Source organism: Lepisosteus oculatus, chromosome 4 (genome assembly GCF_040954835.1).
Source record: "Lepisosteus oculatus isolate fLepOcu1 chromosome 4, fLepOcu1.hap2, whole genome shotgun sequence".
In the NCBI taxonomy this organism is placed as follows: domain Eukaryota; kingdom Metazoa; phylum Chordata; class Actinopteri; order Semionotiformes; family Lepisosteidae; genus Lepisosteus; species Lepisosteus oculatus.
The window spans coordinates 17,357,434-17,376,659 of NC_090699.1; the positions used below are offsets into that span (position 1 = coordinate 17,357,434).

General features: G+C 42.4%; 3 protein-coding genes across 3 annotated transcripts in view; 2 read left to right on the forward strand and 1 right to left on the reverse strand.

The window, feature by feature from the left end:
• The first annotated feature begins 788 nt into the window (after nucleotides 1-788).
• On the forward strand, nucleotides 789-8,116 carry tmem72 (transmembrane protein 72). Its single transcript, XM_006630318.3, has 5 exons — nucleotides 789-1,136; nucleotides 3,821-3,887; nucleotides 4,959-5,030; nucleotides 6,534-6,673; nucleotides 6,940-8,116. Exons 1-5 carry the CDS (start codon nucleotides 1,067-1,069, stop codon nucleotides 7,353-7,355), a joined length of 765 nt encoding a protein of 254 aa, XP_006630381.1. The 5' UTR covers nucleotides 789-1,066; the 3' UTR covers nucleotides 7,356-8,116.
• A 4,116-nt stretch (nucleotides 8,117-12,232) lies between these two features.
• rassf4a (Ras association domain family member 4a) overlaps nucleotides 12,233-19,226 on the forward strand; it is a 28,272-nt gene continuing 21,278 nt past the window's right edge. Inside the window, exon 1 of the mRNA XM_006630320.3 lies at nucleotides 12,233-12,340. The gene's annotated coding sequence lies outside the window, so the exon portion shown is untranslated. The remainder of the gene's footprint in view (nucleotides 12,341-19,226) is intronic.
• cxcl18a.1 (chemokine (C-X-C motif) ligand 18a, duplicate 1) lies at nucleotides 15,166-18,231 on the reverse strand. Its single transcript, XM_015346321.2, has 4 exons — nucleotides 17,960-18,231; nucleotides 17,733-17,865; nucleotides 16,016-16,096; nucleotides 15,166-15,256 (listed from the first exon to the last, which is right to left on the reverse strand). Exons 1-4 carry the CDS (start codon nucleotides 18,018-18,020, stop codon nucleotides 15,175-15,177), a joined length of 357 nt encoding a protein of 118 aa, XP_015201807.1. The 5' UTR covers nucleotides 18,021-18,231; the 3' UTR covers nucleotides 15,166-15,174.

Here is a 19,226-nt window from a genome sequence, read left to right on the forward strand (position 1 = left end):
GGTCTTGAAAGACCCCAGAGGAGCAGGAACATTAACTTCTGTGTCTGGGCCTAATTTCACTCTAGCTGTGGTGAATTTGACCTCCCCAAAGCTGCCCCTTAATTAACCAGTGAACCAAGTGGGTCCTGTCCTCTGCATAAAGTATTTTCCGATCCTTTGGGAAGAAAAGCACTTTATGAATGCAACAAATGATCTTTTCCCTGTAATTTGAAGCCCATAAACAGCTTGTTGACTTGTATGGTTTACCTCTATAATAATAACTTTTGACTTTAAATGAACCAATCAGTGCAACCTTTGGCACTGCTACAAATTAACTTGTACAGTGGAACCTTGGTGGGTCTTTCTCATTGTGAACATCTGTCATTTGTCAGGGCACGGCTTTCTTTCATACCAAGAAGTCCTCTGCTAACAACTGCTAAACATCTAGGTAGAGATAATCTGAAAACGATGAAATTTATTTTCATATCAGTTTAAATTCTTAAATTGTTTCAACTAGTTTAAAGCTGCAGAAGCTGAATGACTGGTGTGTGTGTGATAAAGGAATATTCATTATTTTTCAAATTCTTAGCAGGATTTTTTCTAAAGAATTCGTTCACTGTGATCCTACTCAATGAAATTCTCAGCAATAACTGGTTAATCCTTTGAAATCATAGAGCCGGCTATTCAGCAGAGCTTAAGATACTTTTATGGCTTTGATCTCCTAGCCAAGGTCATTTCAGTTGTTGTACATTAGTTGGTTCATTTTTTACCACTAATGATTAACCCTTTTTAACAGCAAGGGCATCCAGAGACTGGCTTTCAGTTTCATCATCACCTCGAGGGCCTGTGGGTGCGGAATATTCTGGCTGAGTTTGGTCAGCACTGACCGTTCACTTCATGATGCAGGTCAAAGCCACAGGTGCAAAACTACCAGGAGAAACAACACAGGACTCCTTCCAGCACAGGTCGAGAGAGAAAAATCGTTTGTGAAAGTTTTAGTTCTTTTTTTTTGTTTCCACAATGGGAAGGTTATGATACAACCTGAGGATTTGTCAGAAGTGGGAAAAGGTGTCTTCTTCCTGCAACAATGGAGGCTTCCTCTCTCTGGACTGCACTGGAGTGCCTCTGCAGGATCCTCGGCATTTCAACCGCAGCAGGTTTGAGCAGCTCCACAAATTTAGTTTCACTTCCTTAACTCCGTAGAACTAGAGCCAGTTAAACTGTACGAATGTGTACAAATATGAAGGAAATGGAAATGTTTGAAAACGTTTCTGGTGTCATTCTTCCTATATATGTCAATATGAAGTAAAGATTTAATTGTATTTTACAAGGTCGGAATTATGCGCTGAAGCAAAAGTGTTTTATTTTTTTTGGGGGGGGCACAGGGAAGCTTATACTGTCGTGTCGCCCAAAGCGTTCTTTCCTTGGTTTATTGCTATACTTTGTAACTGAGTCCATGGCACTGATTTTGCTTTAAATCCTAGAAAGGAATGAAAATCATAATCAGACCTGGGTTTTGCCGTACTTCAATAAGTACCCTGATGTCAGTGCTGAATGTATCTCGCGTCTGCTCAGACATTGGTTTTCCCAGGGAAGGAAAGAGCATTAGTACCCCCCTGTCTTGGCTCAGGGATGGCGAGAGAATACATTTCTTGGATTACCTGTATTAACAACGATACCTGGCTGCCTGGCAGGTGTCTCATTTCTGGGCAGATCTGAGATGTGAAAGCATAAACAATAAACAATTTGAATTTCGATCTGGTGGGCAGAGACACCGAGGAAACATCCTACAGCTGTAGAGAAATCCACAGCTGGAAGAGCTCGACACAGCCAGCCTACGGTGTAGACAAGCCCACCCAGTTCAGTTTCAGTCTGTAGGCCTGTTCTTTGGTGAATACAGGTAGCAACGGCTTTCTTACTTATTCATTTACATGCTTTTTTGTTTTCAGTTACCTGCATGTAGAATAGGCTGGGAGATAAAAGAATACTACGACTTCGAAACCAATTGAACTCTGTAGCAAGAATATGACTTTACTCAGTATACTGTAACTAGTGTCCCAAGTGGTGGAGGATTACAAGTTAGAATGGTTTGTCCAGCAATTGACACGTTGTGAGAATAAGTGTCCTAACCCTTTATTGAACCACAGAAAAACAAACAGATCCTGTCAGTATTAACACTCATTACAAACCCCTCAATAAGACGCAGGCTCATTCCTGCTTGAAAACCCTCTCTTTGCATTAAGGTGAAGTTAGCACGCTCCAAAAATCAGTTTATTTACACTGGAAAGGGTTTAATTTGTATAAATTAATACAAATAATAAACCTTCTTAACCCATTCTGTTACAAATTGCTTTTCCACACCTTGTATAAATAAACCTCCTAAATGAGTTGCACATGTGTGCTGTTCTTTGTGGTCTGGAAGACATTAAGAACATTAGATTTTGCATTTCTTACTACTTAATTCTTAACATTAAATGTATACAATAACAACTCTCTCGAAATTGAAGCCTTTTGTAAATATGGCTCCTTTCACATTCACTCAGCTAGTGTAACAAAACTATATATATATTTTCATTTTACATATCTCAAATGTTATTTCTACACCATACTGATATTTGTTTTTTTTAATTAATATTTTACAGTACTTGCTAATAAAGTTATATAACATTTATATATCTTAATATATAAAGTTACCATTTTATTTTGAACAATGATATAAAGAATCAACAGAAGGGTGTCTGTCTAGAAACTAATGGACTTACTTTGGTGGATACTGTAAAAAGAAATATAACATCAATTTCACAGAACAAGTGATGTAATTAAATCACAAGCCCACATGCCCAATTATTATAGAAACTATGCCCTCTAGTGGAAGAGCTTGCTTGATGCAGTGTCTCCACCCCTCTAGTGCTGCACAGTTGTCACTCACCTGGTGGACTACAACTAAGTCTAAGAACCTTGTCCTGTTAAAAAAAAAAAGGAGAAGCTCATTTTGACACAGATTTTACAGTTCAGAGGACACTTGTTCCAGTAACAACATTCTTTTTTAGTCTACGGGGTGCCTTCAGTCAATTTTTGTTTTCTTGAATGTGATTTGAAACTTATGCAACTTAAGACATAAATGCTCCTGATATGTATCCTTGTATAAATTGATTTCAATTTAGTTTCAGCACAGCTTTAGCTCTGTTTATGGGGATGTATAGGAGTTGTGGTACTGTAGCTCAGACAGCAAGGGTGTCTAGCTCCTCACCAGGAGGTCCTGGGTTCAATGCCAGGTAGGGACAAGCAATGTATCCAGATGGCTCCCAAATCCACTCAGCCTGCTTTCCAAATGAGTACTGGGGGTTAATCCTTCTGGGGGTAACAGGCTGGCTGGAGTGTGATGCTGACCACATCACCTCTAGTGTTCAGTATGGTCAAGAAAATATGGTGGCCCTTGCCCCTCCCATTCCTCATAGGCCTTTATGGCCTGAAAAGGGGCCTACCTATGTGGATTGACATCTACAGTTGATCTTTATTTTGTGATGTGATCTTTATCTGGGACACCTGTTTTCTGTGCAGGCATCAGATTGTCATGCAGCTGATTCCACAGGAGCACGTCGCTTGTGCTAATAAAAAACCTCCTGAGCTCTTGTGCCAGCACCTTCATTAACACTGCTGGAAGCAGAAACTTCACTCTGGAGGCTCTTAGTCGTGTTGTTTGAGCCCTTTACACCACTGAGTGTGCCCTTACCACAGGGAACATGCACCATATTACACCTGTCACTATTCTTTGATAAAAACCATGATAGGTTGAAGTGTACTCTCTCTCATCAACACATTTTCTCTTGTCTGAACACAGTGCTGTTGGGCGTGGGGATTGAGACTCTCCTTCGGGGAGAATTTGAAAGCCTTGCAGTATATCTCCTGTAAGTATTTACTGTATGCAGTTGCTGATGTTGACATGTGCCCTGGCCTTTTATCGGGTATTTCTTTCGAAACTGAGCTGTTGCACTCTTATCTCTCATGGGGAGACACCAATTCAAACACCTGGAACTGTCCATTCCTGTCAGCGAATCAGATCCATAGACTCACCCAGTGGAGCAGCAAAGATGCTGGTAGATGGAACTTGTCGACTACAAATCCGCCTGAGCCCAGAGCTGACATGCGAAATGTTTAACCACCAGCAATCTGTGCTGGGCTGCCTCATGTCTGAGTATGTTCCCAGACCCCCAGGGTTATGGGGTGTACACAGACACTAGCGAGGCACACTCTCACAACACAGAGCAGCTGTTGTTTTTTCTCACCAGCGCTGAACAGGGCTACAGTAGATTTCACTGCACCTGCCTCCCAGATGCACCGCAATCTCCACCTTCACAGGTAAACTGACGAGTGGGATTTCGCTGAACGTGTCGTTAAGGGCACTTTCCAGCAGTGCTGCAGTTCTCTGGCACCCATTCAGGAACGGAGATTCATACTCTATATCAAGATGGGAATACTGTAAATAGATTTCCAGCACTGGAATGGAAAAAGACTCTTTGGACGTGATCAAAAAAAAAATATGGAGGTCCTCATGAGAGAGATTATTCCATTTAAGTGCATAAATTGAGACTGCCGGGCTTTACAGTAAAGGATGTGTGCTGGTAGAGAAAAGTAGTGACCTTCAGATTTGAAACTATGAGCCCCCTCAGAATCTGTGGGGAAAGAGCCGTACATGGCTCACAGACGTGCTCTCAGAAAGCTTTCACAGACAGAAAAATTGGAGAAGGAACTGGGCTTCTGACGGTGGGGCATGTGAATAAGATGAAAATCTGCCACTTGACCTCCGGCTACAGGCCTCTGCATCTATTAATTATTCTTGGCGGACTGTTTGGTAATCTTATTTCCTGACCTACTGTTTCTGAAATGTTTACATGTACCATTGACTTTCTGCTTGTTTTTCTATGCATATAAATCACTTTGGCGTTCTTCTCAAACACCCTGGAAATGTCCAATGGAAGTGTTTCATCAGGAGGGGTTGCCATCTTTGAGGTGTCCTATTTTGCTGACAAGTTGCTGGGGCCCTGCCTTCCGTAAGTGTGCTCCCGGGTTTAGAATAAAGAATTCCTGCGGTAATGATTAGCTAACAAGTTAATAAGTCTGAATAATGAGTGTTTAGAAGGGTTAAACTAGTAATCCATTCCTGGCAGGTGAACATCTGGGCTGCAAGGTACCTGTATTACATTTGAGATGCCTGGAAAATACAAGAAGAGTAAACTGACTCTTTTCGCTCTACAACCTGACATTGACGAGCTAAGCCATGCTTTCAGAGACCTCTGGAACATTTGATTTTAACTTTCAAACCATCGGGGCACTAAGATTTCTAGGTTCTGTTTCAACAAATAAATTAAGATTGAATTATTTTCAAGGGACGTTATGTACACAAAAGCAGTCAATTTACCATGCTTTGAAGGTATGGAGATCTTCTGGATAAATTGTGAACTACTATGAGTCATTAGCCACAGGCCAGATTAGTGCTGTTTACACAGACAGAACCAGATAACATGATGACTAATAGACTATCACTGGATTAATGGGGCAAATCATTGTAAGTAGCCCCTTTATGGAGCTCTAACAACATTTGGGAAGAAATAAAACTTTGATTCCATGGATGTGTCATAGTCTGCTGCCTAGTTCTGAAAAACTTCCACGTGATTCAGGACACTTACTCACATTCACACACACACACACACACACACACACACACATGGACTTACACAGACTCACTTAATAAATCTAGGAATCAGGACCTTCAAAGACTGAGAATTATACAGAACACATGGCGGAATAAAAGTACGGGCTATTCCATGGACATGTAAGTACTATTTATTAACACAAGAGGGCGCTCTTTCACAGTCTTTGACTTGCTTTATCTTCCTCTGCGTTTATTAAAGAAGAACAGCATTAATCATAATAATAATTAGTTAAACTTATATTGCCGCTTTTCTGCACCCTCCACTCAAAGCACTTTACAGGTAATGGGGATCCCCTCCACCACCACCAGTGTACAACCCCATATGGATGATGTGACGGCAGCCATAGTGCACCAGTACGCTCCCCACACACCAGCTATTGGCGGGGAGGAGAACAGAGTAATGAAGCCAATTCAGAGAGGGGGATTATTAGGAGGCCATGATTGGTAAGGGCCAATGGGAGATTTGGCCAGGACACCAGGGTAACACCTCTGCTCCTTTCAAGAAATACCCTGGGATTTTTAATGACCTCGGCTCTATAGTATAGTGTCCCCGTCACTCCCAGGAGTCTCCCATCCATTGGTGTGGTAATATACAGGTGATGGTCTATTCCATGCTGGAAGGAAAAGAAAAGAGACACAGCGTTTTCGGCTGTGAAACCGTTTGACCAGATGAGCTGAAGAGCTGCTGCAGAGCGGCTGCTGTCACCCCGTGGGTGATGCTAGTCATCGGTTGACGCTGTGGGTTCCTTCCTAAAAATGCAGCGCTTTGGGATCCTTCGGGAGGCTCATTAACACAAGGAATCACCACCCTTGTAATAATTAGGTATTGTCTCTGATCTAGGTGTCCGTCAGGATCGAGAGCATTCGTCCTGTGGAAAAAAGCAGCCAGGCTCGGAGGCTTCCAGAAATTTCTGTACTACACACTGATGTCGGTGGTGTGTTTTCTTCACCCGGTCCTGGTGTGGCACGCTGTTATTCCAGGTAGAGTCAGCCATGGGTCTCCTGCAGCTCCCTATCAGTGTTCTGGATTTTTCCACTGTCAGTGCCGTGCGGAGGCAATACAGACTCGCCCTTGAGAACAGGAATTCTGCCCAAGGAGAGACAGAAACGTCTCCAGGGATGGAAAGAATAACAAAGCGATAAGTGTCCTCCAAATGCCACGACTCGAATGAAGCATTTCAGGAACAGAACTGCATTTTGGTTTCAATTGCTAATTTGTTTTTGTTTGTTTTTTTAATTCTGACCAGGAGTCATGCTTCTCATCACTGGTGTAGCCAACTTCTTTCTGAGTAAGAGGAAAAAAGCAAACCTGCCCCAAGTGCCTCCCTCCCTGTCTGAACTCTATTCGGACCCATCTGGGACAACAGTGAGTGTCACGGCAGCAGGAAACACCGAGCAAACCTACTCCTTCCACAGGGCTGTGTCCAGCAGCAGGACCACAGCCTGGGCGCACCTGCAGAGACTCTTCCACAAGCAGGGCCCGGGAGCCAAGAGTCAGGCACAGCTCGATCACGCAGTCTTGGATGGGAAACCGGGGAGAGGAAAGGGGAAGCAGGTGCATTTCCAGGAGAATGCTGTGCAGATTATTCCGGATGTGTCCGAAATGCTGGACTTTCAGGAAATGGAGACGACTTCAGACAAGGCACCCATCATCAGACCATGAGAACCAATCCATTCCCTTACAAGATTTTCTGCTGATGTACATGAAATGATGTACATTTCAATACACATTCTCTGCTCCTTCAGTAAAGCATGGGGTGAATAACACTTAACACCATCAATTAATGGTACCTTCAGGCACTGGAGAAAAAGTAAACACTGTTCTTGTGTTTCTTTAGGTAAATGAAAACAAGCAGTATAAGGCCATAATTGCCGATGATGTTACAAAGCACCTTGTCCAGTATTATGTGATTTGAGTTACACAGTGTAGTAGGTGAATGATTGTATACAAGGCTGTTACTCTAATCACTCTGTTATCAAATATTTTATATTTCTTAAATTTGATGTCATTTAATTGTAAAGGTCTAAGAGTACTTTTCTCTAAGTGTCTATATTAGAGTATAAGTGATTTCTATGTTATGTTTAATTGTATAATCCAAGCTATAATTAGGTGTGATAATTAAAAGAAGAGATTGTTTTATATATACAGTATATATATACTTTCCTTGTATTTAAACAGCATTCCACAAAGCACCACATGTATATAGTATTTTTATTTCTTTCTATTGAAAATGTATTTTGTAATCTATCTACATAGTTGTACAAAATAAATCTGTGAATGTAAAGTAGAAGTATAGAGAGCTGTAAATACAGAGAGATTTTAGATTGGTAAGAATGTTATGATACATAGCCTACAGCTTGTTTTTTACCAACCAATGGTATTTGTACATTGTTGATGGATAAGTTTCATTAAAAAAAGAGAATGAGAAGATGAACTCTTTTATAGTCTCATGTCTTAAACCTTATATGACTGTAGCATTCACACTATTACAATGCTCCTGAAAGTGAGTCAAGCTGTGAGAGGACCAACATATTGAAGACATTAAACTACAGATCACATGGAAAAGTCAAAAGAATATGTCAGGTTAAAATGAACTCTTCACATTCACTAGCAATTGTTTCAATGTGGCGTTTTTCACTCTTTCTAGGTTCTTTAAGAATATAGCTTATTTTCTAGGAAGCTCAAACAGGACATTACAGGGCACGCCAGTTGTACTTTATAGGTTTGCTTGATTCTGTATTTAGAATGGAAAACTACAATAGGTCTGGTCTTTGACTCAGCTCAGCTCTGCCTCTGTGGCAGTGAAGAACACGAAAGTGTAATTAAACACCTTCCTAGACTACACAAAGCTTACGAAAGCCCTTCTCATTTAGACGAGACAAACGCTGCTGCTGGAGCCTCAGCTGAACGGGCTTATCAATCAGCACTAAGACAAAACTGGCCCTGTCTTCACAGCCGCCTCTGTATAGAGGGATGTGCTGCACACAGGCTCCCACTGTTTCTCCCCAGACAGCACTGGCAAGGTTGCCTCTCACCGAGATATCTTCCATGCTATGCAGCTGAATTGAAGGTTAGTTTGCTGAAGAATTATTTATACATACATAGTGAGATTATCCCAAAACACCGTAAATTGTCTTGTAAAGTCAGTTCAAGAGGGGCTGCAGTCCCAGTTAAACCTCAGTAACAAAATTAATTAATTTATGGTATAGTTTAAAAATTACACATTTTGAATTAAGCACAAAACCATGAATTTGTGATGTAATGTAAGTTGCCATGGTGTTGCAAAACCCTGGTCTCACCAAGGGTGAGAGTGAGAGTTTGAGTCGATTGTGACAAGAAGTGGCCCTTCCTGCTCACTAGTCACTGTAATGACTAATGTGATGTGGTGTACAAGCGAATAAGTACAGGTTGTGCAGCAGACATTTCACAACAGAAATGTTCCAGCGTGATCTGAACGCAAAGTTAACAACTAAGTTCCATTAACCGGCAAAACTGTCTTGTAATCAAGAGCAATATTTCTGTTGGATTAGAAGAGATGCATTCATAAGCCTGCTTGTTTTCAATGTCATGGGCTGCAACACATCACTGGAGTTTCGGTCTATTTTGTGGTGCAAATTGGGGGTTTTACAAGTTACAGTGCACATTTTACTATCCTTGTGGTTTGAAATGCACTCATCAATGATGATTCTTTCTAACCCCGAAATATACAAATAGCATTGCAGTTCCCCTTTGAGGAAGCCTCTCCACTAGTTCTGCACTTGTGGGTTGTACCCACGTGTGTTCTCCCCCATAAGGAAGGGCTGGGAGAAGCCTGCCTGCGTGACGTCGCAGACTCCCTCCTGCAGGGCTCTTGGGGAAATTCACCGTGTGGGGTGAATAGAAGGATAGGCTGCAGTCAAGTAGAGCAACACATGAAAAACATTCAACATAAGCGGCATCTTAACAACATTAGGTGAATTTTAAGAGCCAGGAAGGCAGCTAAGTCCATCCTGTGTGTGGGTTTTTTTGAGGTGCTGTGCTGCAGAAATTCTGAAGGTCTGATCCTGATGGTATGGGGTCCAGCAATCATGTACTGTACTACAACCCAACGTCAAACGAAAAATCAACAACAGCTGACATGGACGTCCATTCAGAGCCCGTACAGCCTAGGACACCTGCTGTTCCCATGTTGTAAAGCCTGGGAGTCCGAGTTGCCCCCAGGGGCATTTCTATTGTGTGGCTTGACCTTGAGTGTTGGGTTCCACAGGTGGTGAACTATGAAAGGAAAGAGGGTCTCCCCACACACTCATGAACAAAGAGTACCCACTGTGCGCAGCCAGGCATGTTTTCAGGTGTTTTAATTAAAAGTGTTTCATATTAAGTCCCAGTGCCCTCCAAAAACTTTTTAGATATTTTAAAACTATTGCCGGTATTTACTGTGATTACTGGTCACTCTGACTCTTCTTCCAATAGGCAGGCAGGATATGTAACATTCCATGACAAATTAGAAATTAAGACCACAACAAACCAGTAATTAATTGACTGCTCAGAGAACTCGTTTCTGAGGGCTGTTTTTAAGTTCAGAAATCTGCTCACCAGGCGTATTAAGAACAAGGGCATATTCAAGTGAAAAGCAATTTTGTTCAGCCCTACCAAAGTAAGACACACACTGAACCCTCCTATCCTTTGGTGATCTTTAAAAGTAATTTCTTCATTCATCTGTGTATATATATCTCCAGGCTTTGCTGTGCTCGACAATGTATTGTGCAGGTTCATAGCAGTGCCAAGTGCAGTGAGGTCAGAGCTCTTTGTCGTGCGGTTTTGAAAGGATCCGTCATGACCACAGGGTTATTGTTCGTTTCTGAATAGCTGCTCTGAGCGGACGGCAGCATTCAGCCTCCTACTTCACAAAGACGTGCTTAAGACAGGCTAAGAGGAAATTTCTCTTCCATGTCCATTCTCTGATGATTTGGCTGTTCTCCGATTCAGTAATAAAGTTTGATATTCCATGTGTATGTATAATACAGGCTTTGTGAGAGTCAATCTTGCAATTAACTAAAACAAATAAAAGACGCAGAAACATTGTCAAAACTGAGTTGACATGTGATACCTCAGTGCTATATTTCCTTCTTGCAATGATTTTATTTTATTTTTAATGTTTTCTTGATTTTGACAACTCAAACCTATGGGCTCCTGTGCCCCTGTAAAAAATAGGAAATCATGTTCTTGAAGATTCCCAGTCCTGCTCCTGGGCCAGCTGGGCTCTTAACAACCTGAATCAGCTCGTTATTGGCTTAACTGGAATTGAACAGCTTCTCCCAGCTCTCCAGGCGCTGCTGTTTTAAAGAGACCTAGAAAACCTGCAGGTGAAACAGTCCTTCAGGACCAGGACTGCGAATCTCCTGGGTTTTTTTTGTTTTCTGTTTCGTGTTACTAGACATTTTGCATTGTAAAAAAATGTTTTTGTAAACCACAGCACTGTAACAAAAATATCAGTACTCCAATAGTCAGTATTCAGAAGCTTTTGAGTTTAGAAAGCCAACAGTGACATCAAAACTCCTCGGTTGTTAGTAGTAAGTGTCAAATATGTTCAGGTGGGTAGCTGCGTCAGCATGCGTAGGCTGCAAAGGAACAAGTAATAGGTTTATTCCATGCTGAAAAAAAGAAGAAAGAGAACACAACGTTTCGGCCGTGGAGCCTTCTTCAGGTGTGAGTGTCAAATATGTATTACAGCCTGCAACTTTTTCAATATTGAGTTGTATCTACATACTTTATTGAATGGTATTAAAAATGGTTCATAAAATATTTTTTAAAATGTAAGAACATAAGAATGTTTACAAATGAGGGAAGGTCGTTTGGCCTATCTACCTGTTTGGTACTTGGTAGCTAATTGACCCAAAACTCCCGTCCAGCTGTTCTTGTTTCATACTTCGTACTGAAAGAAGTGCCTCCTGTTCTCAGTTATAAATGTACTGTACTGCCTCATCGTTTCCACTTGTTTTTGTAAGACACTTTCACATTATTCAACCAATCTTATGTGAGCATGTTGCATGATCTGGAACAGCTAGACCAAGATACTGTACCAGTAACACCTTTTCTATTTGTTTGTGGATCCACAGACAAAAACACCCATCCGCGACAGGAATTTCTCCTCACCAGTGCACAGGAAGATGTTCACCCCACTCGAAATGAGTGGCTCCCTTAAAGACGTGTTACAGGTCCGCCCGTCACTGACCGCATGTGACCCCTGTGCTGTAATTTGGATAGCCTAGCCCACAGTAAGACACTGGCAGCCCTGGAATAGAACCGCCACTAGCAAAAATGACGCTGCACTGCAATTAAAACTCAAAGCAAAGAGCTTGAGCCAAACAAGCATTCACGAAATGGGCAAGTAATTGCTAGCTAGCCAGATTTCCATCTTGGCAATAATGTGTCAGCGTGTAGCTCTTCTTGTCCTCTGGAAACCCTATGCCCCTCCCCCGTTTGCTCTGATTGGTTTTGTGTCGACCGCTGCAACCCCTGATTGGTTGAGGGGGCTGTCTTTCTCGCTGTCGGCGTGGACGATGTTTCCCTTCTGAGGAGAAGCTGTGGGTAGCAAGTAACTGGTGTATAGCGAGAAGGATTGGACGGAACTACCGTTGGTACAGTGAGAGGCTTTTAAAGTAATGGTAAGAATATCTGTTTGGATGTGTTTCTTTTGTATCGCAAATAAATATTTTTTTGCATTTTAGCGAACAAGAGAAAACTTTGGTGATTAGATTAAAACAGATACAGCTGCGTAAGAGAATACAGTAGTGGCACGATCTGTTGTTGGTAGATGTGTGTGCAATATAAAAAAAATAACTTATTTCTTTATACATATGTGCGGGACAGATATCTAATTTGCTCCACAAAGAGTAATTTCATTTGGGAGAGTTTTGTGTGAGGGGTTTTTCAGTTTGCCAGGTAAACATCTTTGCGGCATATCATATCCTGGTGTTCGCTTATGGGAGATACAGTATGTGCTTGTCGTTTCCTTTCTCTGGTATAAATACGGGATGTCTTCTGCCTTAACTGCAGGATGTGTTTAATTGATTCAGTCAAGAGTTTAGAGGCAGAGACACTAGTTTTATTTAACTTGCATTCCGTGTGCTTTGGTCAAAATCACTATTAGAGCCTTGGCTTTTTGGGGGTGGTTGTGTAAATGAGTAACGTATTCGACAAGATGGGAAACAAATCCGAGCCTGAATCTGATGAAGTAATTGAAGGGAGAGCACTTCCTCTTGAGTGGTGTACGGCCCAAGCCTCAGTCGACCTCTCCGTTTCCCTTTCCTAAGCCCGGTTCCTTTGCAGCAGGCTGAAAGGAAATCCTCCTCTGTAAAGTGGGGTGTTTCTGCGTCTCCCAGCTACGGTGTTATTGTAGAAACTGACGCTTGTGACGAAAAATTGAGTTTTGAAGCGACGGTTATATGTGGCAAATGCGTCGGGGGCATTGTGCTCAATACTACACGTGTTAATAATGAAATCATGAACACACTGCGGCTGGGATTAGAGCACTCTTCACTTCTCAATGTCAGTGCTTGTTTAAACTCAACCATCCTCACTTGAGTTTTAAAAAGCAGCGGGATGCTCGGTTTCCAGTTACCCCTGGACCAGAAAGTCAGGCGCTGGCACCTCACCACTAGAACGGATTCAGATTGAGGTGTCAGTGGTAGAATGGATGGAGAAAAACAATGCTCACTGGAAGTATCGAGGGGCGAGTGTATCTGTGGGCCGTACTGTGGAGCAGTGGTGACCACTGCTGCCTTGCTGTGCTGCGACCCTGGGTTCAACTCCTGGGGTGCTATTACAGTTTGTATGTTCTCCCTGTGTTGGCATGTGTTTTTGCCAAGTGCTCCAATTTCCCACCACAGTACAAGGGCATACTGGTGGGGAAAACTGGCCCTGGTGTGAGTGTGTGCTGTCTGTGAGTGCCCTGTGATAAACTGGTGTCCTGTTCAGGGTGTATCCTGCCTGTTGCATGCTGGGATAGGCTCTGGCTCCCTTATGACCTTGGATTAGATCAAGCAGTTAGAAGATGGATGGATTGCTGAATCCATAGAGTGTATTCAACGAGGACCACAGCTGTTGGGACAGCATAATTGGATTGGAGTCAGGATTTGACGAAACAGGTGGAAACGTCCCAGAGGGACCCTCAGTCTGTGCTGGCCTTTGTGCAGGGGTGGCGGGACAGAGTGTCGCTGCTTAAGGCTTCCTCACGTCTTATCAGAGATGTTCTGCCCTCTACATTGCCAAACATGCATTACTCATGGCACCTTCTCCTTGCTGATCTTCTCCTGGCCCACCACTGCCAGGGAGAACAGTTTCAGCTGCCTGAGGAGTTCGCTGCTGTTAAAGCACTAAAGCTTCCAGCTCCTGTCTCTCCTCCTCGCTCGCTGTTGTCAAAGTCTGGCTGTTCCGGCTGTGTGCTGTGTTCTGGGACGGTGAGCGTGCCCGAAGTGTAGCGTTCGGAATACTGCAAAGCATTGTGGGAAGCAACAACTTCTGCTGGTGCCTGTCTGGTTGCTTGTCAAAGATCGGAAGGCCAGATGGCGATTTTGCTGGCACAGCACCACTGTCTTTCTGTGCAACCACCCCAGGAGGGTCCATCTCAGAGCTTGGAAGTCTCCTATAACGTCACTTTATTAGCCCTATACAATCTCTTGCATTAGGAACTCGTCTTTTCACATACCCCAGCTTGCTCTCCATGAGACACACAGACGGGGAGAGAAGCTGGGGGTCAGAGCGCAGGGTCAGCCATTGTACAGCGCCCCTGGAGCAGCTGGGGTTAAGGGCCTCGCTCAGGGGCCCAACAGAGTAGGATTCCTCTGCCAGCTGCAGGATTTGAACCCGCAACCTTCCTGTCACAGCCGCAGATCCTGAGCCACAGAGCCACCTGCACCTGCTCACCAGGGTTTGGCAGTTGCCCGTCAGTAATTTACGTTTTGCAAAACGTAACAAGAAAGCACCCAGAAGCCTATAGTCGCTCGCTGTGTCTCCTTGACCTATGGATGCTTCTCCATGGAGGGTGCCGTGTACTGTCAGAAAGGACTGCTGTGACTGATTTTAGAATTTTTCCCAAATCAAAGTCTGTGTCCTGTGTCGTAGGAGAAGAGTGGAATAAGTCATTAATTTCCTGACATAAAGGATTTTGAAATGCACATTTCATCTCTTTGGGGGGAGCTGAAGTAATTCAGGTTTGAGAACCAATCAGCTCCCATAATTGCCAAGAGAAGAACATTGATATGTGACTCATGTGTGTTGAAGACATTGACTGCTTCCTCTCAGGGTTGTTTTCTAAAAAACAACGCACATTAAGCGTGTCGCATTTATTTGTTTTAATATAACAAATGAGATACAAAAATAGAGGAAGCATTTAGTGTAATACATGTGTTCTCTGAAATGGTAGCAGGTACATATGAGCTTGATGTCGGGTTATGTCCTCAGGGAGCTGTGCCACTGGGTTGTGAAGAGTCCTTCTCCTTCACTGCTCTTTCTTTCCCTTCCGGCCTTTTCTGGCCCTCAGCCGAAGGCACCGGTTGTGTCTTGTGGTGCTTTTCCCGTTTCTGCAAACATCAAACACATCAAGACAGGTGTGACAGAGGTGAACCGGTGGCCATCACTGGGTACCCCTGAGTGCTGCCGCTGCAAGCTACAGTATCTTTGCCATCCGTTTGTACGAACCGATAGACCTGCATTTGGATCATTTGGAAAAGGACCTAAGATTCTTGCAGGTTAAACTGGTCATATAATGAAGAACAACACACCTGAATTTCCTGTGGTTTATCATAGCTTCTTTCATTATGCATTAGTCAGAATTTGCTGTTTTGAGATTTATTAATTTAATTGTCTTTTCTTAAACAAATACTTTTCTCGTCATCACATAACGTCACCTAGTTCAAACAGAGAAGGTCATTGTAAAACGGACAAGCAGAAAAAAAATCTCCATCATTAAGAAGGGAGCTCAGTTTGGAATAGACGTTTATTTCATTTAACCGGACCTTTCTTTGAATGTGTAACCAGGGAGATGTTTAGCCACTAGATGGCACTGTGTTAATATTTTCTACCAGTACGGGACATCTGATTCCACCTTCTAGAAAGTGAAAGAAAATATTCTTCAGGCAGTTGTTGTAAATTAAAATATCTTATGTATTTTGTTTCACATTTCAGCAGAATCATTTGTATTTTCCCAAGATGCATATTCTTTCAATTAAAGCACTTGTATCATCATGCGTGCTATAAATATATTTTACTTTTTTATGTGATTCAGATTTGGCATTGTGTGGCATGACTTATTGTGCCTTGAGGGGCATACAGTAACTTACTTCTTCCAGCATTTGTGCAGTCTCCGTCCCTGTGTTGAATCTGGGTTGAGGCAAACATCGCTGTTGTTTTTCAGATGGAGTCTTCAGAAGAGAAAAACACTTTTTAAGTTGTGCACCTGGTATGAAAGAAGTGTATTTCACTCCTTTTAACACATGGGCTAAGTTAATACTTTAGGTAAAATTAACAGTGCATTGAATCTGTCCAGAAAAAAACTTTTTTGGGGTGACTGGGAGCGGGCTCAGGAATTCTGACCAGTCACCTCTACACCCAAGAAGCATGATGTACAGACAAGTGTCCGGTGGTTGTGATAATGGCAGGATTTTGTAGGTTTACATCCCAGGTGCTGCTGCACTGAGCAATGCATCTTTCTCAGACTGCTGAAGCACTTAATCCAGCTCTTGAGTGTGACCTTTCTCAATGCAGCATTGAATCTGTTCCCTCAGACCCTGGAGAAGGAGTCTTTGCTCTTAGAGGCGAAACATTGGAAAAACAACTCAGTACTTGCTGGGAAATAAGGCTGAGTGACACAGATTGGTATTTCTAAACCCTCGTAGTCACCTTATCCTGTCTCTGACACTCTGGAGCAGCTAATCCAGCCAGCTGCGAGTTGGTGTTCTGGCAAATTATGGCACAGCTCCAATGAAAATACGAGGCCGTTTTTACAGCAGAAGAATACAGTCTTTCATTCTGCAGTCTCTGGATAGCATCTGCAAAGGCTGTCTGAACAACTATTATTGTTCTGAATATGGAATATTATGAAACGATGAATAGCTGTTGATGGTATTGTTACTCAGAGAATTTCAGTAATCTGTATCAATGATCTAGCTTGTTCACAAGACCTAAGATACAGTAAATCAGAAGTCAGTGGTTTGATAGGAACATTCATTCATGCAAAACACTGAATTTGCTATTATAAAGTCACTTAAGAAAAGCAGTTACATAGAAATTAGTCAAACTTGCCTTTCATGAATATTGTATTTATCAGATGACCTGAACTAACAAGTTTTAACAAATAAATCCTTCCCATGCCTGAAGTCCACTTACAAGTCAAAACACGAACAGCACAGTGGATATGTATCAGGTGCGCCAGATCACAGGGCGTAGAGTTTATTTTCTCAAAGCGCACATGTGCTTTGTAATTGTTAACTGAATTCATTTTTACATTGAGTAGAGTTTGTGCTGAGATGCACAGATGATAGTTATATTTTATTGATGGATCTTTTTATTGATCTTAAATTTGACTGTTCAGAAAAGGTTAAAGCATGTTCTTGGGGGGAATAAATACTATAAACATGCATTTTGTCTCTGTTCCCTGATAAACAACTTGCTTTATCTAGATTTCAGAGGTATCAAATGCATTACTTTTGTCAAATTACTCATGAGAACAGTTTCAATTTTCAATCATTAGCCACAAATTATTTAGCAGTTCCATAATATGTACAAAGTTGTGTGTCTGTGATAGCAAATCCTGTCTCTGTGAAGTTGCACAATTTCTGCTTATTTGCATTGGTCTGACTTAACCTGAGATCATGCACATTTTCTGTATAATGCATTGCTCTGATCAGAATGGCTTTGTTCTAACCCCCAATACTGTTTATAGAAGGGGCAACTTTGTTAATTAAATACCGTTTTCTCACTCCAACAGCAAACAACAGACTTTTCTTTTACATATCCCTCTTAAATCCGTTGCAGTGTAAATGGAAGTGTGGTACTTACATGATCTGGACATTCTTGCACTGGGAGGATTTCTCAGCAATGGTGAAGTTAGACATCTTTTTCAGAGGGAAAGACTCAATGGTCCTGATACATTCGCACCTCTCCCGGAGAGACGTTGCTTCTGCCTTTTGATCTGCGAAGACGCAAGAGAAAAAACACGTTCCGTCTACACGAGCAGGCTAAACGTCCTTTTGTTCACCGACAAAAGCACTGGCTGTCTTTCTTACCAGTTAAGCGTCCGCAGCACAAGAAAGCAAGCATGTTTAAAGTTGTGACTTTGAAAAACATTTTGGATACTTCTCCTGCAGCACAGCTGAATGCCTTTCTGAGCAGATCCTTGCTGATCTGTAATTCCCGACTTCCTGATTGCCCAAATCAAGCACTTTCCTTATCACATGGTTTACAGTAAGTCACCCTGTCCTGCTCAAACAAAAGCAGCAGTGTGGAGCGGTGCTGAGGGTTCTGGGTCTCTTCACAGGTCAGTCGTGGGTACAAATCCTGGGTGCGGCCCTGCTCTCGTACCTTTGAGCGAGGCTCTTCCTGCAGCCTGCGCCAGAAAACCACCCAGCTGCATAAACGCGTTTCAAATTGCTTTGGATAAGAGTGTCTTCTAAATACATTAAGCAGATTGCAGGGGCTTATTTGCTCCTTTCTAATCTCGGTGAAGCATTTGTAGAAAACAAACATTTATTTTGTTATCGAGGCAGAAGTCGCTTAGAGAGAACTTCACCGAGCTCTTCTTATCCCTTTTGTTCAGCCCCATTTCTCTCCGAAGAGGAGGTTCCTCAGGTCTAATGGGGGCACGTGCTTGTGTTGATTAACGGCAGCACTAGAATATAATTAGGGGAAATGTATTGAGGTTTTTTTCCTCGGCAGCTGAAGGCCTGGTCTGCTCGCCTAAGTAGATGGGTGTGCAGTGGTTGTCATAAAGGGAGGTTTGGGGGTTCGTTCTCCGTGACTCTGCTGATGACTGACTGCGAATCACCCTGAGTGAGTCACTGAGCCACATTGTGCTCTTTAATTACAACTCTTAAGCTGCGGTACTGCTGTCAGTGGAAATCTTACATTTCTTACCTCCGCTAGTCACTGGGGGATGAAAGTGTCTGCTGAATGACTAATTATGACTATGATGATCAGACCTGTAGACTCGTCCTATCACACTGCTCCCCTGCAGTTGCAGTCAGCTCTCTGGCATCGTTCTGACTATCATTTTCATCAGGCCACTTGGCTATTTGGTGGTTTGTCACCAAGTCCTCCCCAAATGAGGTGAATTGACACGTGCGGGCGTGGGAAAGAACCATTTTATAGTTAAGTTTATAGTATAGTTAATCAGAGTGTTGTAGGTTTTTTAATTTAAATTATTTTTCCTAATAATTATCTATTTGTTTTGCTCTTGACTTTTGTTGTTTGCAAGGTCACATTAAAGATGGAAAAATGTCTGACATGATTTATCTTGATTTCTGGCTTTACATCACAAAAACCTGCAATTTCCAT